Source organism: Chanos chanos, chromosome 2 (assembly GCF_902362185.1).
Source record: "Chanos chanos chromosome 2, fChaCha1.1, whole genome shotgun sequence".
Lineage (NCBI taxonomy): Eukaryota > Metazoa > Chordata > Actinopteri > Gonorynchiformes > Chanidae > Chanos > Chanos chanos.
Genome location: NC_044496.1, coordinates 3,315,737 through 3,336,098, shown reverse-complemented (window position 1 = coordinate 3,336,098; position 20,362 = coordinate 3,315,737). Strand labels below are relative to the sequence as shown.

The window sequence follows — 20,362 nt, the reverse complement described above, 5'->3', positions numbered from 1 at the left end:
GTGATTGCCGGGGAGGTCCCCATGCTGTCTAAGAATGCTCTTTCTTTCTCTCTTTCTTTCTTTCTTTCTTTCTTTCTTGGCCCCTCCGCTCTCTTTCTCTCCCTCTCTCTCCCTCTCTCTCCCTCTCTCTCTCTCTCCCTCTCTCTCCCTCTCTCTCTCTCTCTCTCTCTCTCTCTCGCTTCCTCTCTCCCTCTCTCTCTCGCTCTCTCTCGCTCTCTCCCTCTCTCTCTCTCTCTCCCTCTCTCTCTCCCTCTCTCTCTCTCTCTCTCTCTCTCTCTCTCTCTCTCTCTCTCTAAGCTTCTTCAGTACATTCAGGGCTGGTTTTGCTGTTCAGACACAAAGCCCTGCAGCCTTTTCTTTTTCTTTTCTTTTTTCTTTCTTTCTTTCTTTTTTTTTTTCTGGCTTTATCTCGGAGAAGCCGGCGTCTCAACAGCGCACACAGCAAACGTGTGATGCTGTGACTCAACATGAAAACGACTAGGCTTCACCGAACCAAAATCCCTCCGAAAAAAAAACCCCTTTAGTCCTTCAGTTAAAAAAAGAAAAAGAAAAAAGAACAGAACAGGTCATTTCTTTTAGAGGACGTTTAACTCTAGTTTACGCCCTTAATCCTGTGGAGTATAAAACACACCATCAAATCTGTGGCAGTGAAATACCAGCTAGTCTTGATTAAGTACTGTTTAATCTTCCTACGGTCATTCAGAAATAATTCACGCCTCAAGCTCTTTAATTGTGTTTGACTAGATCTTACCACTGCTCTCTTTCTAGCCTGAACTGCTAATTGAAACAGAATATGTTACGATGGGATGAAATCTGTGAATATGAGATGAAATATCAGATGCAGTGCAGTGGATCTCTTTTTTTCAGGCTGTTGAGTTTGTCTGGACGTTGATTGGTTTGGAATGTGAATTTTTCTGCTGTAGGTGTGTGTGTGTGTGTGTATGGGAACGTTATTCTTAGAGTGTGAGCGTGTGTGTGGGTTAGCTGGGATTTTCATTTGACACAAATGTGTGTGTGTGTGTGTGAGAGAGAGAGAAAGAGAGAGTGATTGTGTATTGCATTGCAATATGGTCGGTATAACATATGCGCATGTGTATGTGAGTTTGTGTGTGTGTGTGTGTGTGAGTGTGTGTGTGAGAGAGAAAGAGAGAGTGATTGTGTATTGCATTGCGATATGGTCGGTATAACATATGCGCATGTGTATGTGAGTGTGTGTGAGTGCGTGTGTGTGTGTGTGAGAGAGAGAAAGAGAGAGTGATTGTGTATTGCATTGCGATATGGTTGGTATAACATATGCGAATGTATGTGTGAGTGTGTGAGTGTGTGAGAGCATGTGTGAGAGCGTGTGTGAGAGAGTGTGTATGTGTGTGTATGTGTGTGTGTGAGAGAGAGAGAGTGATTGTGTATTGCATTGCGATATGGTCGGTATAACATATGCGCATGTGTGTGTGAGCGTGTGTGAGTGTGTGTGAGCGTGTGTATGTGAGTGTGTGAGCGTGTGAGAGTGTGTGTGTGTTTACGCTTTATCTGACGTGTGGGGCTCTCCTGCAGGATTTCGTCTCTCTCCAACCATCTTTCCAGCGAGTGCCCGTGCAGGTGGGTGGGTGTGGTCTTATGATGGTGCTGCATGTAGGTGTTGTGCCCTTAGGCTGTGCGTGTGTGTGTGTGTGTGTGTGAGTGTATATGTGCTCATTTGGAGGATATTGTGGGTTTGTGTAGAGTGCTCACATCATAATCTCAGTGTGATTTTATGGTTGCATGCACATGCCTATTTCACTGTGAAATTTCAACTTCTCTATCTCACTCTGGTCCATCTAAAAAACGGCATGAGTAATCGTGCCTTTTTCTCCGTTTTCTGTTTTTGTGTTGAGATGGCATACATTAAGGTTTGTCATGGCTTGTGCGTGGAGTGTGTCCATCCGTGTGGTGAGAAAGAGGCTTGCAGTGTGTGACTTACTTCACTGTGTTCTCTGTGTATGGCTTGGAGCAGAATAATGATGAACGTTAAACTAATTGGAGAAGCAGAAACTTGCTTGTCTCAGCGCTATAGGACGCTGAAAATAGCCGCTGAACTCAGAGGAGGGAATTTTGATATCTATAATTATGTCTTCACATGTCCTACATCTTTACAAATATTTGTGTTCAGAGAGAAATCTTCATACGCAGGGACGGAACAGAGCAAACTCAGCTGTGTTTTTTTTTTTGTTTAAGGCTGCTCATATATTACACTGTCTGTTTTTTAGATAATTAGGCTTAAAGAGAGTTGTTTTAAAAGGATTGATCTTTTTGATGTGTTTCCTAGACAAAATAATGTTATTGTGTTTGAATGACGTTCAGGATGTTCGGATAAGAGGCTTTCAGATAAATCACTCAGACAGTTTGGCTTTTTAAAGCCATCACAACAGGCAGAAAAAAAACCAAACCAAAAAAAATGTGGCTCTAAGCAGAGAGTATGGACTTGTTGAATTCGTCAGCGGCATTGTGGGACCGCGTCGGACCCGCCGTGCGTCTGTCTGTTTTGGGTTCCTGTCAGGGACTGCTCGCTGTAGCGCGACACATAATTAATCCACAGAGACACGGACCACGGTCCCAGGAGTTTGGAAAAAGCAGCTTCTGTTAAAATGAAAAAAAGGCTGTTACTAGAAAAAAAAAAAAAGAAAGAAAGAAAGAAAGAAAAGATTTGCGTGTGTGGTTATGTACTTTAGACCGCTCTGTTTTTGACGTCTGTCATATTATCTCCATTTGAAAACAAAAGCGGTTTTAAAAAGAGCAGCGGGTGCCAGTGCTTTGCCTTGATTCTTTTTTTCTTTTGTTACACGAACATGTTTTACAAAGAACAGTTTTACTCTGAGTACATTATGGCTCGATTTCTCATTTCGTCCTTTACTTCAGTGCAGAACTTAAGAAGTATTTCCTCTTATGTAGATCTGTAGTATAACGGTCACAAACCAGGTCCAACACAAAATGTAAAATTTCACTCACATCATTCATTTCCCTACAGTCCTAATGGGTTCACCTTATTCCCTCTTAACAGTGAATGTAACGAGAAAGTTTCTGCTTTTGAAGCCATCACGGTACGTGTCTTTTCTAGAGCAGTGGTGCGGTTATGGAAAAAGACACTGGTCTTGTCCAGATCGCGTGGAGCAGCTGGCTGGTGGTGAACAGGGTTAAGGCTTCCAGAGCTGCACTGTACTCTGCCTGAGTAAAGACAAGCAGCTGAGACTAACCTCTCCCTCTTCTTCTGTTTCAGGAGGGCGATGGGACCAAGGCTCGAACCCTGTCCTCACAGAGACTCTCCCCAAAGTGGTGCTTCCTGGACTGTACGTGATACATCTCACAAACCTTCTCTTTTTTTCTGTCCCGCTCCACTCCGCTAGATTTTCTTTCTTAACTTCTCTCTTAACTCTCTACCAGGTTCTTTTGCTGCTCTTTGGTGTTGTGTAATACCTGTCCTACATGCTCGTAGAAAAAGGAACTGTACGACTATTCAGTGGAAAAGCAAGGCCGTGTGCTTCTCGTTGTTTTTTTTTTTTTTACTTGTGAAGTTGGTACAAAGGTCTCAAACACTCTCAAACAGCCAAGGTTGCTCTCTGTTCAGAGGGCGACCATCCGCACGACTTGTGTAGAGTACGGCATAACCTTGTTTTTTTTTTTCCAGTGTTCCCAAGACGACAGTCTACAATTGTGACATTATCAAATCAGTGTCACAGTATTATCCATCAAATACTTCAGTAGTCTGGCCTTCATCTCAAACAGAATGGCAGAAAGCAATTAACAAATTACCCCACCCTGCCTATGGTCACCACCGAAAACCCCTTCAATAAAATATTGTTTTAATTGGACGGCAATGTTATAATAATGAATCTCAGCCATCGGTGTTTCCTTCGGATGGTAAAGGATCTGCCTGAGTCCTTGAGACTGAATCAGCCTCTCCCACCCCCCGCAGCCTACGCCGCTCTGAAGGCCTTGGGTAAATGTTGAGTGGAGGTGTTAGTTTGCCAGGATGTTCATACAGCGGTATTAATGAGTGGATCCTAAGCAGACACATACACACACACACACACGCGTGCACACACACACACACACACGCATGCACGCACAGTGGGATGGAAAGGCGGACATATTTTCCCTGACATTTCACTTCCTAATGAGCCACCCATTACCTCCTTAGGTAATTATTGTCACCCCCCCTGCCGCCCTTCCCCCACCCCCACCCCCCTCTTAACGTCTCCACAGCCGTCTGCCGCTCCCTCTCCTCTCTCGCCAAATGAATTGGATGTCGGACAAGATGCACCCGGCGGGGGGGGATTTCTCCTTGCCCAAGCCCCTGTGGTGAGAACACAGCTCTCGATCATCTAAACGGTGCCAAGCACCTGAGAGCCGGTTCTGGTTCTTGTTCTGAGGCACAGCGGCCGCGGCAGCAGCAGTCGGATCAGAGCCCAGATAAACTTAGGAGAAGGAAACGAAAAAAAAGAAATAAAAACACTGCTCCACTTAATATGAAACGCACTCGTTCTTACGAATATCGGTAGAATTCGGGTGGCGTGTGAACGTCTTGGCTGTGAAGCTGTGCGTCTGGGAAGCCCGTGTTCTGATAGTGTTCTGAATCCAAATGCTGCCGCAGCATCGTAAAGCAAATGAGCTGTGTGTTTGACTCGACCGCCAAACGAATAATTGATGATATCAACCATCAGTGGAAGCTTATCTGTGTTCTAACAGAACATTTTGCCTAAAGCTACGAAAGCTAGCATTTCTATGCAATGAATGCTAAACAGTAATCACATTAAAAACAAAAAAAGAAACAAATAAAAAAGAAGAAGAAGAGGAAGAAGATGAATGAGAAGAAGAAGAAGAAGAAGAAGAAGATGGTGTGAATGTGTTTGTCTGCCGGTGTATGGGAGTTTCTCGATGACTTGTGAAATCCCCCTTTTCTGCGTTGACTGTAAAGCAGACCGGATTAACTCCCGTTCATTGCCAATAAAAGAGCGACATCTGCATCGACTCTTAAAGCCTCACGCTGAACAGACAGCTTGAAAGGTCTTGCTGGGGAGGGAGGTGGCAAGGGGTGGGAGGGGCTAAATTGTTGTATCACATCCTGTAATTTTCTCTGTGTTAATAACATCAACAGGCATATGTTTGACCAGTGTTGTATCAGACTTAATTAATTCCTCTGGGCTATTCATTTTGATTGATTTACTAATGCTGTGCTGAACTAAAACAAAGTTGGCATCGCAAGTCACTTGAATGAAACAGAAGGCTTTTTGTTTTAACGCATAGAGTTCTACTAGGATGTAGATAGCTCAGACAAAAGTTAACATTATAAGGCTAACAGGAGAGGAGAGTTTGCTGAGTCTGTAGGGGTTGTGAAGAGAAGCTGGATTCCTCTGAGAAACCATTGGCAGACAGTTGGTCTGAGGAGCCTGGCAGCCATGTTGGAATGGAGTCTTTTCCCGCTTTTTTTCCTCAGGAGGACGGAGCTCTTTTTTTTTTCTCGGTAGACCTCAAAGTGACAGAGAGTGGGAAAAACCTGGGAGAGGGACATTATCTGGCAAACCACAATCCGTTCTCCCGTCTAATCCGTTCATCAGTCTTCCCTTTTCAGTTCTGCATCTCAGCCGTTCTCTCTTGATCTGCTACCACCGCTGAGCTTTGCTAAAGCTCAAACACAATTTCTGAAACAAAATGGACGCCAGAGGCTTCATTAGTGAACTCAGAGAGAAGAGAGTTGAGTCTCCTCATCGCAGTAAACAGGGCTTTCTGTCAGCTTCCTTCTTTCATTCTGTCCACAGTTTCACTCTGTCATTAACCAAAGCTCAGATTACAGATTGCATTTCTCAATATGGAAATATGGCCCAATATTGCATTTTTTTTCTATTTCTCCTCTGGTTTGTGGTTCTGGTGTCTTAATTTCATAAGAAGATTAATAAGTGCATTGGATGTTGTTTTTTGATATTCAGCAGTAATGAAATCTATAAAACGTCAATCAGATGAAAGAGTATTAAATGTTGAAAACAGGTTTCGTTGAATGTTATCAAACTGCCAGGTGTCACTTCAGATGTTACAACAGCAAACCTGAGACAAACAAGAGTGGTCTATATCTGTCAGTACTGAACAGTCACACATGACGGGTCCATATCTGTCAGTACTGAACATTCACACAGGACTGGACCTTATCTGTCAGTACTGAACATTCACGCAGGACTGGACCTTATTTGTCAGTACTGAACATTCACGCAGGACTGGACCTTATCTGTCAGTACAGAACATTCACACAGGACCGGACCTTATCTGTCAATACAGAACATTCACACAGGACCGGACCTTATCTGTCAGTACAGAACATTCACACAGGACTGGAAACATGTTTGCAGAGGAGGGCGGGTGGAATCATGGTGTGCTGTTGTCACGGTAAAGACATATATCCCACTACCCATAAGGACTCGCTTCGATTAGGACCTTGAGTAGTTTGTGTACTTACACATCGGCATTTCAGGGGTTCCAACATCTGCCTGTGAGCTCAAGGTCTGAAGCAGTGTTCAGGACTCCTCTGTGACTCACACACATCCTTTCACATTCTGTACCTGTTCACATTCTGGCCTCTGTATATTTAAACCTGATCTCATCTGGGACTCGTTAGCTGTCATGGAGCACTCCAAAACTGTACCACCTCTCACTGGTCATTAGGGCTGCTTGTGTGTGTGTGTGTGTGTGTGTGTGTGTGTGTGTGTGTGTGTGTGTGTGTGTGGTGTTTCACCACATCAAGGTCCCTAATGAAACGTGGGTCTGTCGGTCTGGTTAGGCTTCTGAGTAACTGGAGCCTATTGTTGTATATCAGTTATGATGTGATCGGTCATAGTCACCCTGTCCCAGACACAGAGTCCTTTACCCTCTGCTACCCAAACCTTCATCCATCATCTTCATCACCCGTCTGAGAACCAGGCCTGATCCAGAGAGCCAAGCATCACTGGTCTACCCCCATCGATAAATATCCATTACAGCCACCAGAGCCTAATATCACACCCATATTCCATATCTGTTACCCAGTGTGTATATTTATATTTCATTGTTACTCAGGGATTTGGTGAGAGAGAGGGCCAAACTTTACAAGTGTGTGTGTGTGTGTGTGTGTTTGTGTGTTTGTGTGTTTTGTATTTTACCTCTTTGACACTGTGTGATTTAAAGCTTTCTATTTGAAGAAGAATCATACTTTGTTCTGTCAGTCAAGTTTATTGTAATCATTATTCATGTGTGTGGCATTTAATGTTGATACTTAATGCTCTACTCTGTCTTTCCAGCAACAACTGCAGATCGCTTTTACAGAATCGATCGTGCTCAGGTGAGTCTGTCCCGCCACACGAGAACAATTGGGTGATTCCAGAACTTTCATTTCACAAAAGCTTGTAGATTGCACACACACACACACACACACACACACACGCACACACTTATTCTCATGTCTCTCTCTCTCTCTCTCTCTCTCTCTCTCTCTCTCTCTCTCTCTCAGGAGCACCTGAACTATGTGACAGAGATTTCGCAGGACGAACTCTTCATCCTGGATCCTGAGCTGGTTGTCACGGAGACGGTCAGCACGTCTCCGGGGATGCCCGACCTGGTGGACACATCGGGGGAGTTGCCCACGTCTTCTCGCAAGTTCGCTTTCCCATCCTCCTCCTCCTCTCCGCCCTCCTCCCCCGGGCCGAGGTAAAGCCAAACAAACAAACAAACAAACAAACAAACACACACTTTAATTCCACAGACGCGAAGCTAGTGCTGCTTAATTTAGGCATGTCTCCTGATTTCCTTTCTAATTTGGGCTATGAATGTGGGCCAGTGCACTCGTTATCTGTGGGCTCTTATTATTATTGCCTGCAGTAATTACAAGTTATTAATTACAACTGTCAAATCACTGATGCCTTATGGTATGATAGGTGTGGATGCTGGGCTGTGTTGCTGTCTTTGTGTGGAAAAGCTGTTTAGTGACATCACAGACATGTGACCTTTTGACTTGTGAAGTGCAGTGAGGTGGACCTGTATAGTCAAGCCTTAGATCAAGAGCTGAGTGAAAACTTCAGTTCGATTCAGACTTCAAAAAAAAAAAAAAAAAACCCAAACTGTTTAAGCACCTCTGCACAGCCTTTTTGCTGTAGGATTTTGAAATGTAGACAAACAGTGATAAACCACATAATTATTCTCCATGGAAACAGACTAATGTACCCGTCTGTCAGGAGAGGACTTATCACGTGGCTCTTAAGCATTACAGTTTAGCTGTGAAATGGCTTCATGACTCCAGTTGTTGTGTAATGATGATAATAACAGTATTAGTAATGGAAACATCAGCTCTGCCCTGGTCATCAGAACTGTCCTACAGTGTCCTACACACAAAGGCTGTCCTACAGTGTCCCATGCCTCTGCACTGTCCTACAGAAAAGGACTGTCCACACTGTCCTACGGACCAGGACTGTCCTACACTGTACTACAGACTAGGACTGTCCTACACTGTCCTACATAGGCATTCTAACTTTACAATCTACCAAGTTTTCTCTGTATATATGTATGTGTGTATTCTGCATATGTACATAGAATATGCATATATTATATATATGTATATTCTATAGATAGCCTCTCCCACTCTGCTCACGGATATTATTCATTCCTCGGTATATTATATGGAAGAATATCTTTTTTTATTTATGAGCTAATTTGTTATGGATCAGTCCCTATGTGTGTCCCAGCTCAGTGGAAGCTGTCAGCCTCTCCAACCTTCCATTATCACTGTTTCAACCACTGATTCATAATTGAAGCCTCCCCCTCTCTCTCTCTCTCTCTCTCTCTCTCTCTCTCTCTCTTCCTCTAACCCTCTCTCTCTCTTTTCTCCCTCTCCCTCTCTCTCTCTCCCTTCCTCTAACCCCCCCCTCTCTCTCTCTCTCTCTCTCTCTCTCTCTCCCTCTCTCTGTCTCTCTCTCTCTCTCTCTCTCCCTCTGTGTCGTGGGGAGTGGCAGCGTTTACCTCAGTGCACAGAGGCAGGCTGGGAGTTGTGGTGTGAGCAGGTACTCTATAAAAGGAGCAGGTTTGGAGTTTGTGTATGTTCTGTGACAGCAGGCCTGTGTTATTGAGGGTTAGGACAGACTGATGCCAGGCCTGTGTTATTGAGGGTTAGGACAGACTGATGCCAGGCTTGTGTATGTGAGGGTTAGGACAGACTGATGCCAGGCCTGTGTTATTGAGGGTAAGGACAGACTGATGCCAGGCCTGTGTTATTGAGGGTTAGGACAGACTGATGCCAGGCTTGTGTATGTGAGGGTTAGGACAGACTGATGCCAGGCCTGTGTTATTGAGGGTTAGGACAGACTGATGCCAGGCCTGTGTTATTGAGCGTTAGGACAGACTGATGCCAGGCCTGTGTTATTGAGGGTGAGGACAGACTGATGCCAGGCCTGTGTTATTGAGGGTTAAGACAGACTGATGCCAGTTGTCTGGTACAAAAACTGAACAAAACAAAACCCTGCTGTGCCAGAAGTCAAGTTTATGTATGAGAGCCTGGGTCATTTATGAAGCCCTTTATTTCTGTTAACTGCTACCCAGTCAAGGCTTTTTTTCTCTGTGTGTGTGTCTGTGTCTCTGTGTGTGAGTGTGTGTGTGTGTGTGTGTCTGTCTAATTCCAAAACCGGCTTAGCTTCTGATTTTCCTCACACTCACACAGACTCAGTTCCCATTCTGCATATCCGAACTTTAAGCACGACACAGCATCCCGACCTTAACAGACGGAAGGCTTTGTGTGTGTGCGCATTCAGCCTTCTCTGAATTTTGCTGTGGATGGTTTGACAGATTGACATGTTTTCTTCAGTTTTTGTTTGACTTACGTGAGCATAAATCATATTTTGTTGTTGTCTGAGTTGTGATTTGTGGGGAGGGGCAGTTTTGATCTTCATTAACTGTCTGTGTCAAACAGACATGGATGGACCATAATCCTTTACCACAAGTGGACTTCCCTCTCTTTATGGATTTATGGGACGGGAGATGTTCTCTCTCTGTCTCTCTCTCTCTCTCACCCTCTCTCTCTCCCTCTTTCTTTCTCTCTTTTCTCCCTCTTGTTAATAGCCACACACACTCACACAGCAAGACACACACACACATACTCTCACACACACTCTCTCTCACACACACACACACACACACACCCACACACACACACACAGAGCTCCCCAGGCATGTCCTCTGCTGTGGATCTGTCTTTGATGCCTTTTTGGGATCCGGGGGCTGGTGTTTTCAGTGACCGGCTGTGAGTTAGGGGGGGCCCCTGCAGGACATGAAAAGGAATGTGTAATAAAAGTCCACCTCAGCTTTCCTCAGTCCCACGCCCCCCCTCTCCCCAACACCAAAAACATGAAAGGGTCACTGGGTGGCTCCGTTAGTGAAGGTCCTCCCCTATGATGGCAAACTGGCCTGTGATAGCCTGCTAGTGTGTGTGTGTGTGTGTGTATGTGTGAGAGAAAGAGACAGAAATAGAGACAGAGAGAGGTCTTAGAGATTTAAAGGGGGGTGTTCTTAGATGATCGGGCAGAAACAGATTTTTGGTCAGTCTGACTGAAGAATGACAGATATGTGTGGTATATGAGGATAAGTGAATGACAGATATGTGTGGTATATGAGGATACGTGAATGACAGATATGTGTGGTATATGAGGATACGTGAATGACAGATATGTGTGGTATATGAGGATACGTGAATGACAGATATGTGTGGTATATGAGGATACGTGAATGACAGATATGTGTGGTATATGAGGATACGTGAATGACAGATATCTGTGGTATATGAGGATACGTGAATGACAGATATGTGTGGTATATGAGGATACGTGAATGACAGACGTCTGTGGTATATGAGGATACGTGAATGACAGATATGTGTGGTATATGAGGATACGTGAATGACAGATATGTGTGGTATATGAGGATACGTGAATGACAGATATCTGTGGTATATGAGGATACGTGAATGACAGACAGATATGTGTGGTATATGAGGATACGTGAATGACAGATATCTGTGGTATATGAGGATACGTGAATGACAGATATGTGTGGTATATGAGGATACGTGAATGACAGATATGTGTGGTATATGAGGATACGTGAATGACAGATAGATATGTGTGGTATATGAGGATACGTGAATGACAGATATGTGTGGTATATGAGGATACGTGAATGACAGATATCTGTGGTATATGAGGATACCTGAATGACAGATGTCTGTGGTATATGAGGATACGTGAATGACAGATATGTGTGGTATATGAGGATACGTGAATGACAGATATCTGTGGTATATGAGGATACGTGAATGACAGATATCTGTGGTATATGAGGATACGTGAATGACAGATATGCGTGGTATATGAGGATACGTGAATGACAGATATCTGTGGTATATGAGGATACCTGAATGACAGACGTCTGTGGTATATGAGGATACGTGAATGACAGATATCTGTGGTATATGAGGATACGTGAATGACAGATATCTGTGGTATATGAGGATACGTGGATGACAGATATCTGTGGTATATGAGGATACGTGAATGACAGACAGATATGTGTGGTATATGAGGATACGTGAATGACAGATATCTGTGGTATATGAGGATACGTGAATGACAGATATCTGTGGTATATGAGGATACGTGAATGACAGATATGTGTGGTATATGAGGATACGTGAATGACAGACAGATATGTGTGGTATATGAGGATACCTGAATGACAGATATCTGTGGTATATGTGAATATGTGTCCTCTGAGCAGAACCTGTTTTTTTTTTTGTTTTTTTTTTTCCTGTCGTTTGCGTGGTGTGGCATTAGAGAGGGGGACATCAGTGTGACCTCATACATACCTGCTTATTAACTGGGCTTACAATAGACATCAGATACCTTAGAATGAATGCAAGATATGAGGATACACATGGCATTTATTCCATAGAAAATCACAATTCATTAATGGGACAATTATTATGTGTATTTCTCTGTTAAATCAGAGAACACTGCTGTTAGTGTACCTGAAGTGTGTGGTATCACTGGATGGCTCAGCATTCTGCAGGGAAGTTCGAGCAGTACTTCTGTGAACCTGAGATATGATTTTTTTTCCTCATATTTCGCATTAGTTTGTTCTGTTAAAAGGTGCCAATCTTTTTTTTTTTTTTTTTTTTTATGGAAATGACGGGAGTCGGGATGTTTGGACAACCACCCAGAACAGAGATGAGACAGAGAAGGAGGCCAGAGGATGTGTTTTTGACAGCTAGGCTAACAGTGTGCCAGGTTTCGTCAGAAAGCCAAACTTTTCAAATATCAAATTCTCCTTTTTCTCCTTAAGCCACTCTCTCCTTCAGCAACGGAGTCACTGCCTCTTTGTCCTCATCATCTCCACTCCTCCATGACCCCCCCTCCCTCTCCCTCTCTCTATCCGTTCCTCTCCTCCACCTCGTGGGTCCTGGTCAGAGCAGAGAAGTTCTGTTGGAGACGACCCCCTTAACCCCAGCCTCCAGCCTCTGCACAGAACAAATGTCACTTCACCTTCCAACTCCCTCTCTCTCTCTCTCTCTCTTTCTCTCTGTCTCTCCCTCTGTCTCTCTCTCTCTCTCTCTGTCTCTCTCTCTCTCTCCCTCTCTCTCTTCCTCTCTGTCTCTCTCTCTCTCTCTCTCTCTCTCCCCCCTACACTCTTGCCAAGTACCCATCCAGTGAGGAAAAAAAAAAGAGAGAGAAGTTCTCTGTTCTGTCTCCATGTTCTGCGGGATATCTGTGAAGTGATGCGAGTGGGCGGTGTAGTGTTATTCTGACAGAGCTCTTTACCTGTCCCTCCCGAGCCCAACTGTCTCTCCTCACTCCATCTCTCCGTGTCCTCTCTCTCTCTCTCTCTCTCTCTCTCTCTCTCTCACTCCCTCTCTCCTCTTTCATCTCTCCATGTCCTCTCTCTCTGTGCTAAGTCCTCTGACACACTTGGACTTTACCCACACTTACTCGATGCATTATGTACACCGGCTGTCAGTCAGGGCTGTCTTTTGAGTTCAGTCATTAGACAGGAGAGGGGAGGGGACATGGGTAGAGGAGGCAAAGAGAGAGAGTTCAACAAGTGAAGGAGTTCCAAAACACTCTCTCTCTCTCTCTCTCTCTCTCTCTCTCTCTCTCTCACTCTCTGTCTCTCTCTCTCACTCTCTCTCTCTCTCTCTCTCTCTTTCACTCTCTCTCTCTCTCTCTCTCACTCTCTGTCTCTCTCTCTCTCTCTCTCTCTCTCTTTCACTCTCTCTCTCTCTGTCTCTCTCTCTCTCTCTCTCTCTCTCTCTCTCCCCTTTCTCCCTCTGTCTCTCTCTCTCTCTCTCTGTCTCTCTCTCTCTCTCCCTCTCTCTCTGTCTCTCTCTCTCTGTCTCTCCCTCTGTCTCTCTCTCTCTGTCTCTCTCTCTCTCTCTCTTCTGTTTCATTAGCTGAAATGCAGATCTCCAGCTCTGAAGCGGTAATCCACTCTTTGCTCTTTGCGTGATGCTCTTGACTCTATAAGTGAGGCTTATGATTCAGTCCATACAGTGATCAATACCGTCCCTAAGCAGGGGGTTCTTGTCCACACCCCCCACCCCTAGTTTCAGGTCAGATCATTAACGTGTGTGCTGGAGGCCAGATGCAGACAAAGCCATTAGCCAGTTCCCAGTATTTGCTGAATTATTATATAACCACATGCACTAAGTGGAAACTTCTGCCTCTCTCTCTCTCTCTCTCTCTTTCTCTTGTCCCCATCTGGACAGCAGGGATGTAATTACAGTCAATTAGAGCCTGCAGTTTTCCTCTGGCCTCTGATCCTCTATTAGCTTTACAATTTGGTTGCTTTGTTGGATTTCTTTTTTTTGGGGGGGGGGGGGGGGGGGGGGGGGGGGGGGTTAATTGCTAAACTTGTTCTGTCGACGTGTTAACATTCCAGCGCTATCTCACATCTGTTCATCAGACGTGACGGAAAAGAGGCTAAGGATATGTTGTTTAGAGAGTCGAGCGTTGAGTATTTTAAAACAAGCTGTCATATCGTGGTCGTTAAAATAGAGATATTTGAATTTCTCATTGTGGTTGATTATGAATCATTCCTCTGAGATGTTTCACTAAGGTCACGTCTCCTTTCGGCGTAAACGCTTTATGTGTCGAACGTCTGAAAGTTTCGTTAGGAGTTTTTCCCCTTCTACTTGGAGTCAGACAAGGACGAAGATGAACACACCGACAAAATGCTCTTAAAAAGATAAAAAACCAAAACTTTTAATGTGAATCATAAAAGGCCACAGTATCACCAATCCACCAACGGGAGTGTCTCTCCAGACCTCTCTAAGCAACTGCACACGAGTGTCAGTTGAAATACATTACCATTGAGAAAGGGGACACGGTAAGTCAATAGAAAAGATTAAAATTAATTCTTCTTTCCTGTCAACCCTCTCTGTCATGTATAAGTTATATAGAGTGACTAGGAGCCAGCCCAGAGACAGCAGTGTGTTACTCATGTCTGTGTCATACAGCGTGGACCAGGCAGATGTGTCGTGTATAATTGACGAAGGACAGGACACGGAAAGGGAGAGAGACAGACATGTGACATGTAAGGGGCAAATATTTGCGTGTATCTGTGAGTGAATATGTGCATTCATGTGTGATTAAACAAGGCTCCGTGTGTGTGTGTGAGTGTGTGTGTGTGTGTGTTTAAGACGCACTTAACCCAGAAAAAAATGACCCGTACGTTTATGAAAAGATTAAATAAAAAGAGCCAAGCCACACATCATAGCCAAACAATAAATGAATCTATGGCAACAAACACTGGAGTTCTGTCAGTTACTAGCTGATAAGGAGTTTTAGTATAACATTTTGCCTCTTAACGGTTTGCAGTATCATTGTTCTAGTTTAGCTGTGACAGAGTGTAATCAGCTGCACTTATTCAGAGTGTCTGTTGGTGTAACCCTAATGAAAATGTCCTCTGGAAAGGACCAGTCCTTTGGCTGTCCGGATCAGAAAGGCTCGGAGGGTGAACTGTTCCTAAGTCAGTGTGCAGCCGTGATTAGTAATTGAATATAGACCAGCGTCCTTCGTTAAACTGTAAAAGAGAGAACAGCGAATTGACCTCGTGTTGCATCACAGAGTGTGTGTGTGTGTGTGTGTGTGCCTGCCTGTGTGTGTGTGTGTGTGTGCTTGTGCCTTTCTCCATGGTAAACAAAAACAAGCACGCGGCAGATGGATCGATGCTGTGGCAGTGTGGAAGGTTATGACCAGCGCTGCATTGATGAGAGTTATGTCACTTTTACATAACACACACATTAGTATTCAGTCGCGTTCCTGTCATCCCTCACCCCTCCGGAACCTTTAGGTAAAGTTTGTTTTTCTTTGTGGCAGATTTAGATTTAGGTTCTGCCCTGTTCTGATGGGTTTGTTCTCTCTTCCTTTTTTTTTTTAGCCAATAAGATCCATACAGTGAAGCTTATGCTTACTTCTCAATAAAAAGTCTAGCCGTCAACTTTCGTGTCTCGCGAGGGAGTTGTGTTGCCATGGTTTCACTAAATGGACTGTATGACAGGACTCGGTGTGAAACCTTCTTCTCCAGGGCCTTTAAAGAAAGAGAGGAACCAAGGCCCTTGGCTTGCGACCTTTTGAGTTTTGGGAGGTAACTAATGCCGTTCTCACAGGCCACTTCTCACCTGAGGCTGTGGCTATATCCAAATTACTGTCAACTCTGACCTAACAGAAGCCCACCGGGGAGGAGCTCAAACCGTCCAGCTCTCGGCCCCTCCCTCTCTCTCTCTCTCCCCCAGGGCAGGGTGAATACTGAACAGCCAGCCGCTTTTTCGTTTGTTTGTTTGTTTGTTTTTTATTTTTTTCTAAAACGGCATTTTTCACATCCACGGGCTTCAGGCAGATAATCATCCAGACATCTGATGTGTTCTCAGATGAACATCCAAAACCTGGAGAAGGAAAGCTGTGTCGTTTTCACTCGCCTGGAGCAAAGCACGCTGCATGGTTTTCAGCTCCACTGTTTAGTGTTTGTCGATAGAATGCTAGAGCTTCGAGAGATGTTTATATCTTCTAAGACAAATGTGTGTTTTTCACAGTAAAAAAAAAAAAAATCCCATATTTTTTCATCTGAAATATTTTCTTCTCAAACTGCTGTTTCGTTTAAACTGCCCTGTGCTTTTGTGTTTTTTCTTTTTCTTTTCTTTTTCTTTGTTTTTTTTTTTTAAACAGCTTTGTTCTTTTTATTTAAAATATTAATTCATTCTCAGAATATGGGATAAAGACTAAACAGTAGTGTGTGAGTAAACAAGTGTGTGTAGGGCTTTAAAAAAAATATCTCTGGGCAATTCCTCAGCTCTCCAGACTAGTACCGACCCGTCTGTCTGCTTCCCACATTTCTCTCTGGACTAGTACCGACCCGTCTGTCTGCTTCCCACATTTCTCTCCGGACTAGTACCGACCCGTCTGTCTGCTTCCCACATTTCTCTTCGGACTAGTACCGACCCATCTGTCTGCTTCCTACATTTCTCTCCGGACTGGTACCGACCCGTCTGTCTGCTTCCCACATTTCTCTCCAGACTAGTACCGACCCGTCTGTCTGCTTCCCACATTTCTCTCAGTCAAACCGAACCTTAACACAGTGCCAGATGACAGGAACACAGCCAGACAAACCAGACAGCTTCTGTCTGTCTGTCTGTCTGTCTGCTTATCTATCTAATATGTCTGTCTGTCTGTCAACCTCTGTTTGCTGTCTGTCTGTATGTCTGTTCTGACTGATGAAAAAAGAGAAAGCAGTGTGTTAATTCAGTGACAGAGTGCTGAGACAGAGGAGTTGATGTGAATGCATGATGGAATACTTTTGTTAATCTCAATTGATTAATCTCAATGAACAGGTCAATCTCAGTTGATTAATCTCAGTGAAAAACAGCCTTAGGAATGATAGGACATTTTATAACAACTTTCTGTGAGATTCATTCTTCTGACAAAGTCTTCAGTTAGAATTGCACATGAAAAGACTGAGAATTAAATTAATTATGGGTTGTAATTAACTTTTTATCTTTCTGTCTTTTGTAAAACTTTTGTAAAACAGGCTTTCTGAGAATGAAAACCTGTCGTATGGTTTTACTGTGGACAGCAAGCTGTAAAATAGATATGTGGATGTTGATTGGTCTATGTGTGTGCTGTAAAGCAGATATGTGGATGTTGATTGGTCTATGTGTGTGCTGTAAAGCAGATATGTGGATGTTGATTTGTCAGTTTAGAGGTTGACTGATATATCGGTTTTGCCGATATATTGGCCACTATTGGCCCCCTATTGGCCCCTAGTTTAAACAGTGTTTTTTTCACTTAAGGTTTTTTTTCCGAATTACCTAAACAGATTTTTTCTACTTTTAAATTTATATACTCAATAAAGCGATATTAGATCTGCATATAGCCTGTTATTTCACATAGAAAGTAAACAAATCCATTGTGATTCCCTTTATGTAGTTTTGTTATTGTAACAACCAAATATGATAAATGAATATCGGCCCAATATATCGGCTATCGGCCATCGTAAGCCATTAGATATCGATATCGGTATCGGCCCTAGAAAAAAGCATATCAGTGGACCCCCAGTACATATGTCAGTATTCTGCGCTCAACTGGCATTTTTCTACTGTGTGATGGGGAAGGCTTTCCAAAGATGGAAAACCCTGAAACTTTTTACCTCTAATCTCTCTCTTTCGTTCTCTTCCAACCGCTTTCATTCCCCCCTTTCTTTCCTCAGCTTGTTTCTCCTTCACACACTCTCCCGGGTTCTGCAGCTGTCTCTGCCCCCCCCCCCATTCTTTTTCTCCTTCTTTCTCTCTCTCTCTCTCTCTCCTTCTCTCTCCCTCTCTCTCTCTCTTGCTGATAATTATTCAAATGTCTGTTTAAAGGGACCGTAGAAAGAGAAGTTGAGCTTTTTGTTTGAGTTGGTGTCAGCATGCAGTACTGCTTAATACATAAGCTACACAGTGTCAAAGACTCTTATCTCCAGTCTGTAAGTGGTGGCAATATATTTTACATGTGCATTGCCTTTCACAAGAGAATCTCAAAGCACTCGCACATGAAAGAGAGAGAGAGAGAGAGGGAGAGAGAGAGAGGGAGAGGGAGAGAGAGAGAATCAACAGTGTCGACCAAGAGACAAGCACTCACAGACAGATCTGTAACAGTCAGCTCTGCAGGCAGAATTCACACAGCCACGCAAACTGCTGCCTTCGAAGAAAAGTTTGTGCTGCGAGTTTGGCCTGTTTTTTTTTTTCTTTTTTTTTTTTTTTGCTCAGGAAGCAAATGCTAAAGTTACCACCGCATCACAGGCTTCTTTTGACATGTGACTGAGAGACTCCAGCTTCAGAAAAAAACGACAGCTTGTGTTTTAGATTCTGTTCGTTCATGCTCATTTATCTCTTCTTTCTCCCCTCTTCTCTCTCTCTCTCTCTCTCTCTCTCTCTGTCTCTCTGTCTCTCTCTCTCAGGGTTGTGGAGCTGCAGAAAGGCTCTCAGAGGAAGAGGGTGTCCAGTGACAGCTCTGTGACTGAAGCCCTCGCTCACAGTGATTCGCTCAGATCCTCCAAGCCTGCCCTCCACAGGTGTGATAGACCTTATCCCTAAAACTAAAAACAGCAAAAAAAACCCACAGCAGATAATCAGCGCTGGGACAATCGACTCTGGGCTTTAAAATCAGCTCCTTCCCCCTGTGAAAGCTGTCCTCTAAAAACACACCCCGGCCTTCTCCCTGTCTGTCCCCTTAGCTTTTTACAACCCCTGGCCGTCTTCCCGTCTGTCCACTCTGCGATTCTCTCTCTCTGCGGAGATCTTTGCCATTTTCGGGCATTTTGCTCTGGGAAGCGCGTTAAGGCGTCAGTGGCACGTTGACAGTGTAACGTGTACTAGTGACAGAGGCGAGTGGACACACTCAGGAGTCTTAGAGAGGGAGAGAGAGAGAGAAAAAATGTGACTCTCATACTAAGGTGATGTATTTCCCCACATAGAGAACTGCAGCGTTGTTAGCTCTCTATCAGATACAGTGAGCCATCTCCTCTCTTTTCTTTATCTTATCCCTGTCTCTCATTAGACCCTCATAAAACCGATAAATAAAAAATTTGCTCTGCTTTACATATTGAAAGATTTATGGAAGTGCTTTGTAAGAGCCAGGCTGTCAGTTTTTTGAAAAGAAAAAGAAGAAAAAAACACAGTCGATGTGAGAGCGCTCAAAGTAACTGTGGTTATAGTTTGATTGAGAAAAGTGGGAGTAATTTTACTTAAGCATTTTCTTTCATTTATTTCCCTGTCGGTTGAAAATGCGTAAGTTTTTGCACTGGGGTCTCGTGGGGAAGAGATAAGGCAGGTGTGTAATGGCGGCTCTAGGTGAATGGGTCGTCTCTCCAACAGGCCGAGAAACCGGGCGGAACATGGCCCTTCTGTCTGCGACACTGACTCCATGGCTCACAGAGAGATAGAGAGAGAGGGAGAGAGAGAGAGAGTCAGTAATGACTCCCATATACTCCTTCAGTTTAACTCTAACCAGCTCTTAACATTGGACAAAGATGGAAAAACACACCACCCTGTTGGATAACACAGGGAAGAAATGAAAACCAAACAAAAAAAAAAAAACAGAGCAGGACACACACCTCTAGCGCCATTCCTTCCTGTTCTTTTATTATCACTGTTACCTTTTCATACAGACCAGTTTGGAATGTGTTTGCTTCTTTCCTTCACACTTTGGGAGCTCTTTATTACAGATGTGATTTCGTGTGTCTATTGCCCTTACTCCCTTTGCTGGGATCAGGAATTTTCATTCAATGAAAACTCAAACGTCATTAAAATCATCAGATCTCGTGTAAACCACGGCCACCTGAAATCATGCATGCCAGACGGCCAGCAGTCTGTTTATCACTCTCATACAAAATTTGATTTTAATCATGTCAGTGTTCTTTCATCTTTTCTCGTGTGTTGTATGATTTTTGTTTTGTTTTGTTTGTCGTTTTTTTTCATGCTTGTTTGTTTGCTTGTTTGTTTTATTTGTGTTGTTTTGTTGTTGTTGAAGGGCGGGAGGTATACATCGTTCTCATACAACCGCGGCAGATTTCAAACCTTCTCTCAGGTGAGAGTTACACCCCTCCCTCTCTAAAACTCTCCCCCCTTCCCCCCCAGCCTAGAGCTCCACCCCCCTACCCTAAACACCTTACACCCAGCCTAGGACCAGAGCCATGCCCAAACCTGTCCCTCCTCTGCTCTGTCCCGTTAGCCCCTCTAACCTGCCTTTCCATAGCAATAGTAGCAGTAGCAGTAGTAGTAATAGTAGTAGCAGTAGTATTAGTA

At 43.9% G+C, this 20,362-nt stretch overlaps 1 protein-coding gene across 2 annotated transcripts in view; it reads left to right on the top strand.

Moving 5' to 3' along the window:
* dgkza (diacylglycerol kinase, zeta a) overlaps positions 1-20,362 on the top strand; it is a 107,482-nt gene that overhangs the window by 69,678 nt on the left and 17,442 nt on the right. Inside the window, exons 25-30 of one of the 2 annotated variants that reach the window (XM_030794271.1) lie at positions 1,552-1,596; positions 3,251-3,320; positions 7,296-7,336; positions 7,505-7,701; positions 18,517-18,630; positions 20,088-20,144. In XM_030794271.1, the coding sequence (XP_030650131.1) occupies positions 1,552-1,596; positions 3,251-3,320; positions 7,296-7,336; positions 7,505-7,701; positions 18,517-18,630; positions 20,088-20,144 (524 nt within the window). The remainder of the gene's footprint in view (positions 1-1,551; positions 1,597-3,250; positions 3,321-7,295; positions 7,337-7,504; positions 7,702-18,516; positions 18,631-20,087; positions 20,145-20,362) is intronic. The other variant, XM_030794272.1, reaches the window with a different exon arrangement.